A 12,956-nucleotide genomic window follows, 5' to 3' on the forward strand; every position below is an offset into this window, starting at 1 on the left:
TAAAAAAATTAATTTGACCAAGGAAGGATTGCATTGCTTTCTTATTATGTGGTAAGGATATTTCAGAAATCTCCTTAATCCTATCTGGATCAATATGGATTCCAGACTTAGACACTATAAATCCAAGAAGTTTTCCTTCACTTAATGAAAAAAAGGAACTTTTTGGATTAAGTGAAATCTCATACCTTTGACAACGTTGAAAGATCTACTTTAAATCTTTAAGGTGATTACTATGTTTTTTAGAATATACTGTTATGTCATCTAAGTAAATCACCATTGATTTGTTTACTAATCCCTTAAATGTAATATCCATGGCCCTTTGAAATGTGGTGCCAGCGTTAATCAGCCCAAAAGGCATCTTTTGATATGCATATGTACCCCATTTGGTTCTGAATGTGGTTTTTAGCTGATCATCCGGATGGACTAAGACTTGGTTATAGCCGGAGAAACCATATAAAAAGGACATCAATTCTGATCCCGCAATTGCTTGTAATATTTGTTCCATAGGAGGTAGAGGAAAATTATCCTTTTGGCAGGCTTTATTAAGATTTTGAAAGTCAATACAAATTCGAATGTCTCCATTTTTCTTTCTGACTAGAACCAGATTGGAAACCCATCTAGAATGTCGAACAAGAAAAATAATTTTGGCTTTCAACAATTTATTGAGCTCAGACTTAATGTCAATTTCCTGATTAGGATGGATCTTCCTCAACTTTTGCTAGACTGGTCTTTCATCAGTGATCATCAGGATAGTATGCTGAATGATTGAAGTGTCGTAAGTCTTAAGGTCATCGTAATTCCAGGCAAAGACATTTTTATACTGCTTCAGGAGTCGAACAAAGGCTAATTTTTCTTCTGGGGCTAGACCAAGACCTAAGTTGATATTCTACGGTTTAGTATCCATTCCTAGATTTACTAATTCATAATTAAGAGTTGAACTCTGAAGTTTTGAATTGGTAGACCTTTTGAATCTGTCTTTTAAATCGTATAAGTCTTATAACTTGACTACAAATTTTGGTATGGCATTATTGGTGCTCTGTTGTTGTAACTTCTTGTCATGTTGGTCCTCGTTAATTATCTGATTACTGTAAGATCCTTTTGAAGTCAGGAAACTTACAATATCAAGGTCATCGTTAAAAATTCTCCAGTTGGTAACATTATCAGGGATGGAGGGCCTAAAGATCAATTCGATTGAGAATCTGTTTGGGCTATAGTCTTATGAGGGAATGAGCTTGGAAGCTACATTAGCCAATAGGTCAGCACTAACATTTTGGAGTCTGGGGATGGATGAAATATTGAATGCTATAAAATGTGCAGTCAGATCTTGTACTAAAGATTGATAATGCTTTAAATGACCTGATTGACAATGTATAGTATTTCGTACCTGTTTAATAACAATCTCAGAATCTCCAAAGACTTGTAGATACTTGATGTCTAGTCCGATTGCTTTGTACAACCCTTGCACTAAAGCTTCGTATTCTGCAGTGTTGTTTGTGCAATCGAACTCGAGTCTATAAGTTAGCATGGTTTTATTCCCTTCTAGACTAATTAATACACATCCTGCTCTTGCTCCATCATTAGACTTAGAACCGTCAAAAAATAATTTCCAAAACAAAGAGTTATTTACAGGACTATCTACAAAATTAACGCATTTAGAACTGTCTGTTTGAGAAAAGTTTTCTACTTGAGACAAAACAAAATGTTCTAAATAAGGTGAAGTATGAGCATTAAAATTTCCTAAGAAAGAGTTAATAGAATAGTTCCCAATTATATTGTTGCTGTATGCTATAGGTTTATTTTCTCCTTCTAGTTCCGTCACTATGTATTTTTGGTGTCTTTCTCGCTCAACATTTATCTAATTTGGTTTACCATTGTAAGGGAGCCACATATGTGACCAGTTGGTTGCAAAGTATTCATGAAGATTTTCAGACCAATCCCTGCTAAGAATTAAACCATAAAATTCAAGAATGTCTACAACTAAAATATCAATGACTTGACATACCTTTGGATTCGATGAGAGCCTTATGGTCACTTGATTTAGTTCACCAATTACTTCAACTTGCGACCAGTCCAACTGAACTATGCGTACTGCGGATTTCTAAGGTTGGACGTTTAACTTCGCAAAATTGTTTTGGGCAAAATATTAGATGAAGCACCTGAATCTACCAAACAATTATGCAAATTTTTATTGAAAATTTCGAAAGTAAGGAAGAATGGAGGAGTATGGCATTTTGATCTACCTCCAATTAAAGCAATATCATTTGGGTCAACTTTATTTTCCATACTAGTTGGATGTATTCCCATTTCATGAGAAGCTTGCGAGATTACAGTGACAGGAAGAGGTGCAGTGGGTACTGCATGCAACTCTTTCAAAAGTAGTTTTTGTTGATGCTTTAATTTACTCAGTTCATGAAAACTAATGTTGGCCCTAGTCTTCTTCATGTCTTCAACAATATTATACTCCATCTCATCGGAAACGATCAATGTTTTAGATGGAGTTAATGACTCATATTGGAGTGGGTTTGCTTGAGTCACTTTTGGTGATGATTTCTTACCTGTGACTTTATCCTCGGAAACCGAGCTTGCGTTCTTTTGTTTAGAACTGGGCTATGGAGGATCAAGTTGATTTCTACTTCTGGTACTAATTGGTGATGCCTCTTGATCCTTTTTGTCTGGAAGAATGAAGTCCCACATTCCCTGTAGTTCTACAACCTCATCTTCATCAATAGGTTCTTCATTGGAAACTTCTTCTTCTTCGCCTTCAGATTCTGCATTTGTTATAGCATTGGGAGGATGTGGATCAGTTGAAGGGTTTTTTCTAAAAGGCTTGTAGGGTTTCTTAGAAGAAGTCTTTGCTACTTGTCTTTTAATGTCAACCATTTCGTTAGACATGGTTTTTAAAACTTTTTGTAATCCTTCCAAATCAAATGGGTCCTTTAACTGCTTTTTCTTAGGATCATATCTAAAGGAAACCTTCTTAGATTTTCTTTCATCAATAGCGTTTTTCTTTTCTAAAGCTAAGATACACTTTTCTACTGCTATCGCTTCCTTCATGTTTTCAGCCAATGTTGGATTGGCGGCCCTATCAACAAAGATTTCTATATTCGATGGTAGAGTAGATATGTACCATTCACTTCGAACTTCTTCGCTAGGCTTGGAAGTGGTTGGGATTTTATTCAAGAGTTTGTTGAAACACAAATTGAAATCTTTGATAGGTTCTCTTGATTCAGTCTTAAGATTTGATAGATCATTGATCAAAGTTGTCGTAGACCTATCATCTCCGAACTTTGTCAAGAATTGCTCTCGGAAAATGTCCCAAGTAGTAATGGATCCTGATGGTAATGAAAAATACCAAGACCCAACTGCTCCTTTCAAAGTATATGGAAAAAGTCTAACAACAACGTCTTCATTTGTGACTCCATTTAAATTTATTGATAACATAAAGTTATTTATGTGTTCTTCTGCTAGCATGCCTATTTTAGGATTAAACTTGGGCATCCATTTCTCAGGATGGGCTGGTAATTGACTCAAGGGCGTAGGTATTGAGATTGCCCCTGGATTGTTCCATGGGTTTTGAGCCATTATTGAACTACTAACATAGGAAAGCACAGATGAAGTTCCTTGTGGTGGGGATGAAGATGTCGAAGTTCTGGTACTCTGTTGAACAACAATATGAAGTGGAGGAGTGGATGGTTTACTTTGCAATGGAGAAGACGAAATGAATGATGATGATGAAAGAGTCTCACTATCAGACCCTTGAGGTGTCTTCTTTGCTCTTTTCCTTTTAGGCAGAGGTAATTCGGTTGGTTCAATACCAAGCTTTTCACTCTCTAATCTAGTAAGAGGATGAGAAGGAATATACTGTGAAGTCACACTACCTTGATATAATTCAAATTTCTGCGATGATATGGAAAATCCTTGAAGTTTATGGATCAAAGACTGAACTTTAGGGGGTTTGATAGTAGATTTATCTGAAATGTTTGGGTTTGCAGAAGCGGTTGTTGTTTTCTCAACGTCTCGGTTAAGATTTAAAGACTTAGAATGCGATGGAGAAGTCGGGGGAGATGTTGAGGGCGATTTACTCTCAGAATGGGTTTTAGATTTAGATTTACTAGCCATTCACAGTTCGGGCCCTCCTTCTAGCGCCAAATATGTTGAAGCCTCGAAAATTGGGTCTACAACAAGGGGGATAACCACCCGGTCCAGACCTTGAAAGAAGCTCCTTTTCCATTTGGGATAGTGGCTTCGACTGGGGGTAATGGGACTAGTTTCCCAATTTGTTTGTGATGATGCTAAGGGATGATGTTTTCCTTCCTAAAAGTTTCTAAAGAGAATGCTTTTAATCTAAATCTAATCTAACACATGCAATTTTATTCTAATGAACGGAAACATCTAATTCTAAAAAACTATCCTGGGATTAACTCTTCACTTATGCAATCTAAAATAGTTTCCAACAGCAATCGGTAATAAAGATTATTCAATTGCTATGAGAAAAGAATCCATTAAAAGTAAATTGTTTTGTATAACAAATTAGTCGAAACAATTATGATAAGCATATCGCATAATAAGTTATTCATACACTCAACATAAAAAGAATAGTTACCACCATACAAAAGTGAAAAGATGATAACTAAACATTCATGCCTTCATATATAAACCACTGAAAATAACATATCACTTGACGCATAAGCAAAAATCATTAAGAGATAAAAGTATCATTGATAATAAGTCCTACTCATGAGCTTCAACAATATAGATATATCTTCTCATAGTTCAATATCTACTAAGAGTACAGAAGTGCATTTCAGTAGTAGACATTAAACACCGATATAAATAAATCTCGTTCCATTCACTTATCAAAACCTCCTTAGGGGGGAAAAAGTGCATGTTCTAAAGAACTGTTTTTTGATAAATTTATGGACCCTTCTCTAAATACATGAGAGGGGTTTAAATACTACTGACTAAAGATTAAAAATAGTTATTACAAAAATATAGGACGAGGTTTAAATGACCATCCTTATTTAAAGCAAAAATAAAATGAAATTAAACTAAAACTGTATCTAAATATCAACTATGCATCTGTTCTCTTAAGTTGTAAGTATCCAGCATCGGCTTCAGGAGTGTCGGTTGGCCGACCTCCAATTTAATTGTCCTATGAAAATGAAATCAGCAAGCACTGGTGCTATCTTCTCGACAGAATTTGTAAGGCACTTCAGAGTCATACACTGACTGTGTGGTTTCACAAAATATTGCCAGTAAGTGTCCCAATTTAACTTAGTTAAATTTTTTATTGACTCTGCCTTTTCTTCAGCTTTCTATCTCCAACTCGTTTGTAGTTGCTGCGTTTTTGGGAGAAATCCTGGAGCGATTTTCGATATTAGGTTGGCTCTATGCATATTTTCATTGACACAGTCAATGATATTGCTTGCTGCTGTTGCTGCTTCTTCTGTTGCTCATTCAGCTTTTTTGATCTGTGCATCCCATTTATTAAACAACATTTCTTTGTGGGATTCATTGATCTTGGGCAACCCTGCTTTCTTGCCTTCCTCTGGTTCCTGCCAATTCAAATAGTCAAAAACTTTCTTATAAATTAAATCATAATCAAGTCATAAATCTACAACTTGACTTGGGATATTGTCACTCATTTCGTAGTGAGAGTTCCATTGTGATATTCTTTGGCAAAGCGTTTCCTATTGTTGCAAGAGTTGATCATTCAGGGCAAGAGATTCTATGACAAATTTTGAGACTTTAGGGTCATATTTGTGAATTTCTAACGTGGCCTGTAAATGTTGTTCTTTTTCGGCCAAAATACTTTGATAACCCAGCTGCATTTGCTGAAAGTCCTGTTGTAATTTTACCAATTTTTCTTCTGCTTCCCGGCTGACACTAACTTGTTGTAATTGTTGCTGCAAAAATAGGATTTTATCCTCTTTATCTTTGAGCAATAGCTGAACTTTAGATGCTTTGTCAATAGTAGAATAAGCATAAGATAATCTAATTAGGTTCTCTATCAGATCAGTGGTAGGGTCTTTCCAAAGGACATCCAGCGGTTTTGCTTCAGGTGAGAGCATGTTGTCTAGTTTTCGCTTCTTTCTCTATCTTCTAACCATAGCTTTGTGCTGCGGACTGTAAGACACATCCAAAGGAGGAATTTCCTCTATCTTTAGTATAATTTCAGATGATGGAGCTATGGGAATGTGCTCAGTTTCTGGAGCATTGACGATTGTTTCAATCACCATTTCTATGGTTTTCTGTGCTAGATTCTTTGGTGTCTCTACGTTTTTCTCCTCCGTGCTGATCAATTCATTAAAGTTTTCCCATTCTTTCTCCAGCTCTGTTCTTAATGGCCTTGTTGGCTGGATGAGGGGATCGGGAATTTCCACCTATTTTGGCAACAACACTTGTTGCTCAGGATTCTCCTTGGATTGGGCAATATCCCTGACTGATCCTTCACTCTTGTTGTGATCGCTCTCTGACCGTCAAACCTTTTTGGTGATTCTCTTTCAGACTTAGATTTAGACTTGTCTTGCCCCAAGCTTCCACTCATGCTAATGTTGGGAGTGGGTTCCCTCATTGGTTCTACATGCAATTTGTCCAATGGGACATTTTCCAATCTTTGTTCTATGTAGAGTTTAAACTCTTGGAGTTCTGCTGGGCCAAACTTGATTTGGGCCATGTGTAAGATGTCTCTGAGTGTGCTCTTCTATTGGAAAACACTGTCGAAGAGATCATATTCCTTGGTGAACATCTTTATTTTAACTGTAATGGTAAAATTCTTTATCACATCAAAGGGATCAAACTGTCTCCCTGGGAACTTAGGAAATCGTAGACTCAACATGTTGTCTACTTCCTTGAAAGCATGACCTAGATCAAACAATGCAAAAGCTCCATAGACCACAGGGAATTGCGGCCAGATTTCCTTTTTCTTGTCCTTAAGTTCTCTACTCATTCCCCCAACCCCACAGGTTTGGTAGGCTATTTCTCGGGCCATCAATTTGTCAGGAACATACAAGGGAAGTATATGAGGAGAGGCAATGCTTCCGAATACTCTGATATAAGTGAAAAATTCTTCTCTGAACCATCTTCCCACAGGGAGAATATCAATTTCGGCTTCAGGAGAAAATCTTGGGGCATCTGTATTATACAACATCTTGTGAATGGGTAGCATAACTCCATGGCAGATTTTATAAAAATATGGGGTGAACTTAGAATCCCACAGTTCCTTATGGTAGACTTGAATGGGTAAGGGATTCTGTACCGTCCATTTCCAACCCATGAGAGGAAATTTAGAAACAAAACAGATAGCATCCATGACATAGGCAGCTAGAAAGAAGGGAGGATAAAACCTCTGAGAAAAACTCCTTTTAGTCTGATAATTCCAGATAACAGATGCTAAGTTATGAGACAATATTTGGGCCCAATCCATTATCGTGGCGTTGGTGGCCGCATCTAGTAGGGGTAGCCACTCGGATGAAAACTTATTGATATCAAGTTTTCCGAATAGCCTACATAACATTGCAGCAACGAAACAATACAGAGAAGAGAGGGAACTAGTGTTGTACATACCATTTTTGTCCTTCTTTAACGACTCTTCCTTCACTGACCAGCTTTTGGTGCATTCTGCCAAATCTTCGTTCTCCTTGGCGAATTTCTCCATGAACTATTTGTTATAGCTAGCCTGCGGCTCTGGCAAATGATACATGCATCTTAAATTCTGTGGGGTAAATGACCCTATAATTTCCTGGTTCCACGTCTTGAATTGCCTATCCGTTATCTCAGCATGATCTATCAACCATTTGACCATATCTATATAGGGAAGTATTTTTGGTCTTACTACGATACGGTGCAAGAATGAGCATGCAAGCTCTGTAAGTGATGCTTGGGATGACCCGCGTCCATCTGCTGTAGCTGTAACCTCCATGACTCTTGGGTTTTCTTCCTCCAACAGTCTATACATGCCTTCCCAAGTAGATATCCCTGCTTCTCTGGTACAAGTGGTGTCCATGAATAATGGAGTCATCTCTGATTTTTCAGATACCGGAGCTTTTCCTTTCTTCCCCATCACGTTTTGCACACTGCTTTGTGTATCGTTTTGCGTACCGTTCCTGTAAGTTCACAAGTAGAGAACTAAGAGACAATAAGAAAGATAACAAATGATGGTAAATAATAAGGTGACAGGAAAGCTTTTAATTTTAAAATCACATCAAATATATCACCTTGCGTGAAATAACCCTTTTGATCAGATCTAAATCATTTCTCATAAATAACCATCAACAAACCACTAAGTTGACATTAATGCCCATAGCCTAGTATCGGATGACGAGAAATATTTCATCGAACTGTGAGCCCTTTTGGTCTGCGATAAAGCGATTTTGCGATTTTCTTCGCAATATCTCAGATTGCAATATCGTTAATCCTTCATTGTTAACAATCATTTGCTTCATTATGCAACTATGAGATGCAATTTGCAAGATGCTTTATCACATTTCGCAATATCAGGACATTTTATCTTAGATGGGATTTGTGATATGCGATGAATCTATGTGGCTTGCGATCTCGCATCATCGCGTTTTTCAATTCCAATAGTTTCTTTATATATGATGCCCTCCATTACCTTTTTGCAATGCGATGTTCATCATTAAGAGAATGATTTTATTTGAGACTTTTCATAATACTTAAGACTTTGCATTTGCGGATGTTTTTCCTAAGTTTATGATAGTGTGTTTTATTAAAAGGGAATTCTAAGTGCTATTTTTTTTATTTTAGAAGGGTCCCCATTTATTTAGTGTTATTACTAATACTAAATAAAAAGGGGGGTTGTTGCTGGCCACAACAAGTTCATGGACTCTAAAAATTGGTGACCACTCAATCCATAGAAATATTGTTCCAGACGGAGCCACCTAAAGGGATCAATACCCACTGGCTCATTAACCAAGCCTAAACCCAAGAGCGTCGAGGAAAATGAACCTATGATCTCTCAATTGTGAGGTGTTTTAACCACGGTAACTCAACCAGTTGAGCTAACCCTCAGCATTGTTTATAAATTTAATTAACTCAATTAAGAATATTAATGAGCAAATGGAAGTCTAAAAATTAATAAATAACAATAGAGAGAGAGAGAGAATTGATAACAAATTTCACCCAATGTTAGGGCTATCTCCCTGGGTCCTACTTCCATCGAGTGACCACTTTTATTAAGATGAAAAAATTTATATACATCCACTTGATCTCCTAAAACAACATTCAACTTTCCTACAACTCTTCTTTGGAGGTAGTGGTAACTTTAAATCCACTTTATTCCCTTTAGAATTCCCAAAACAAGGATGAAATCCATTATTTTATTTAATAAATAGACTAAGGCTTAACAGAAAATAACATTTTCTCAGTTTTCCTTACACACACCAACTCTATGGTTTAGTGTCAAAAGGCTTGGTTAATAATCGAGTGGTCACAAGTTCAATCCACTAGTTGCTATTATATTTCGGGCCTTTAATCCCTGCATAAGACATATTTTGTGCACCTACTCCAATCTTTGACCTCTCAAGTGTTGAATAATCTAGGGAAATTCATGATTTAGTGATTATTCCCACACTTGTTGATAACAGTTTGTGTTGTCTTCTTCAATTAGCTTTGTGTTATTGGTGTGTTCTTCAATTCTTCAAACAATTACCAACATGGATGATCAACAATAAAAACAAGTACACAAGATGTTGGCTCTAAGCCAAGGAAAAACCTCTCCTCTTGAGAGTAAAACCCTTGAATCTCTTCTTATAGATATTTAGATGAGTACCAAGACCCTTGAAAAAATAAACACAAGGTTACCTCCAAGGTAAGTGTCACTATTCTCTGCACTTGTTGGTCTTTGATTCAATGTCTTGAATTCAATTTTCTCCTTCTCCTTATGTCTTCAATGTTCGATCACTATCTTCAATTCCTTCTCTTATTGACTCGCCATAGTCCTTTGATTCCTTGTTGATTACATTAGAGATATGTTATGACACTAGATAATATTATGTTGAGCACTTCTTGTTGTGGTTGCATATGTGTAGTCCTTTTATAAGTACTAAAGTATATACATTATAGTGAGTGATATATCGTACTTCTAAAGGATGTCCCGAGGATATCTTTCAGGCTTATATATCCGAGCATGATTGAGAGGCTTCGAGATATCCTTACAGGATTTCGGAAATCATACTAAGCTTCACATATAGATATACCGAGACCTTGAGATAAATACCAAGACTCTGAGATAAACATCGAGACTCTGCCTTCGAGATATGTCTGAGCTTCTGAGATATATGCCAAGACTCTGTCCTTCGAGATATGTTCGAGCTTCTGAGATATATGTTGAGACTCTATCCTTCGAGATATGTCCATTGTATATTCGATGACTGTAATATGAGATCTGAAGACTTTGAGAGATATGTTGAGACAATCTTTCCGAGATATACCTGAGATTCACTTATAGACCTCGAGAGATATATCAATCTTCTCAAGAGATATCCAAATTTAACTTATCAAGAAATATCACTGTGTATTCGTTCCCTTTTTTGATAATTGTAATATATATCTTATTCCAAAGATCTATATACAATGACTCTATGTTACCCCTATATATATATATATATATATAGGTCAACAATGATACATCAAGCCGACAAGAGAGTCTTTGAATCTAAGTTGACATATCAAGGAGACTTACTATAGTTCGTAGAGCAAATTTGCAAGATGATAGAGATACTTATCTTAGAGAATATCCTTTGTGATCCGTTAATGAAAAAGGTATTATAGACTTTATGTGAAGTTTCTTATGTTACTTAGTGCAATGGATCAAAAATATTGCAAATAACATAAACACATAAGCAAATTGAAAACGCATTCAAACACATCGACACAACAAAATTTAAACAAGGAGTTCACCAGAATTCCTGACTACGTCTCTTGGTCCTTTAGCTTCTAGTGTTGACCGCTTTCTTTTGTCTTCAAAATGCTTTTACAAGTACGAGCTCAAAACCAGAGACTCAAATGAGAAAATGGACCTCACCATTGCGTTTAGGCCGAAATTTCGAGTCAAACGAGTATAAACTTGCCAATATTTTTCCACTGTGACCTCCAGACCCCCTGGAATGAGAAAAACCACCTCTGCCTTCTGCAAAACCGCCTCTGTCTACACCAAAACCGCCTCTGCCTGCACAAAACTACCTCGGTCCATGCGCTGGTGGTTTGGTTGTTCGGCACCTCCAAATAAATTTTTGGGCGCTTGGTTTACCAAGTCCCGTCCTTGGCATATTGGTTATCATATTGCGTTGAAGTCCTTGGTATATATGGTTTTGGTGGGTTAGAGGTTTGAAACCCCCGCCCGACCGTTCTGTCGTTGGATATGTATTACATTGTATATGATTCATTTGGTGGTGATATATGATATATTCGTGGTGATTTTGATAAGGTTTTGGGACTATATATAACTTAATATCTCCAAAGGTCGGACGGTCGTGGGGTTGACCCCGACCGTCCAGCCTTTTTCCGGCAACTCAATCCCGCTCACCATAAATATAATTTCATCATGAATCTTAACAAGTCCCAGCGTAGCCCGTCTAGTGTGGTTCTCTAGTGAAAACTTAGCCATTCTGGGAGTTCAGGGGTTTGATCCTCCTTGATCCCCAAAATTTTGGAAATAAGGCCAGATTGGGAAAAATTTGGGTTGCCACATGTGAGCACCGGATTGGCCCATTTCAACTAATCACATCGCGACATGTCATCTCCTCTGCTGATGTCATCCAAAACAAGTGGTGTATTGCCGGGATGACATGTGACCTTCTGACATCACCTTGTTGATCGTTGACTATTGACCTTTGACTTTTTGCCCTAATTTTCCATAAACTTTGACTGGCTTTAACTTCTTCATCCGGACTCGGATTTACGTGTCATTCACACCATTGAAATCGTATCTATGAGCACTTCGACTTGATATTACTTTCATCTACATTTGAAGACTTTGATATGGAGGCAAAACTGGATCCATTTTGGATCACTTTGACCTTTGACCTTCATAATATTTATGATGAAACATAAAAATCTTAAAGACACCAAGAAGAAGTCTTTGACCTATGGTAAACACATCTTGCTCATGAAACCCATGATGCAAGGAATAGCAATTTTCTTTATAATATTATCGTTACAAGTCATAATGAAAATCGAACCTAGTTACTTTTCCTTCAACTTCAGGAATATTGGAGAAATAATTTGGTTGTTAATAAATTAGTTGTAGGTTCAGACCTGACCATCCCTTTGCTTAGGCATGGGACTATGGACTCTGCACAAAATAGAGTTTGTGTCTCATTTCCAAACCATCGACCACTTTTTTTTCCCATTGGAAAAAGCCATAGTGTTACATAGGAAAGGTCTTAGAATCAAGTCCCATGCACCATTGGGATATTCATCCCTTTTTCATATTGTCCACACAAATAATAGAATACCTACTTGTTGTATATGATCATTTTGTTGGTACACTTGAATTCGTTGAACTGTCAGCATGTATGTTGCGTGTTGATCCTTGTCACCGCTAATTGTATCCATTGGTTGGAACAATACTTTTTAAATAGAGTTTATTCAAATCTATTTCAAGTAAATTGATATTGGCCTAATGGTAATCCATAAGTTTATTTTTTATGAGTTTGGGGGTTGAAACCACCCGCCTGATGGTTGTCCAGCCAAATATAACATTTGGTTGGATATGACCTAGCCAAACTTGGCCAATCATAGGTTTCCATGTGGTGGCTTCTGATTGGCCCATGTCATGCATAGTCGCCCTTCCAATAAGCCTGCCACATCATCATTTCATCAACTCCCACATAAATTCCATGTTGCTGCTTAGTCACCTTGCCACATTAACTCATCTGCATAGCCAACAATACCACATCACCTGTCATGCCACTATTGAGTCACCCTACCGCACC

At 37.1% G+C, this 12,956-nt stretch overlaps 1 protein-coding gene across 1 annotated transcript in view; it reads right to left on the reverse strand.

Annotated features, from left to right (window-relative positions):
- Nucleotides 1-8,030: 8,030 nt before the first annotated feature.
- The window catches only part of LOC149223768 (uncharacterized), a 28,445-nt gene continuing 23,519 nt past the window's right edge, over nt 8,031-12,956 (reverse strand). Inside the window, exon 2 of the mRNA XM_089387995.1 lies at nt 8,031-8,105. Within this exon, the coding sequence (XP_089244121.1) occupies nt 8,031-8,105 (75 nt within the window). The remainder of the gene's footprint in view (nt 8,106-12,956) is intronic.

Source organism: Pinus tabuliformis, chromosome Q (genome assembly GCF_031772625.1).
Source record: "Pinus tabuliformis cultivar Carrire ecotype Pingquan chromosome Q, CPIR1, whole genome shotgun sequence".
In the NCBI taxonomy this organism is placed as follows: Eukaryota; Viridiplantae; Streptophyta; class Pinopsida; order Pinales; family Pinaceae; genus Pinus; species Pinus tabuliformis.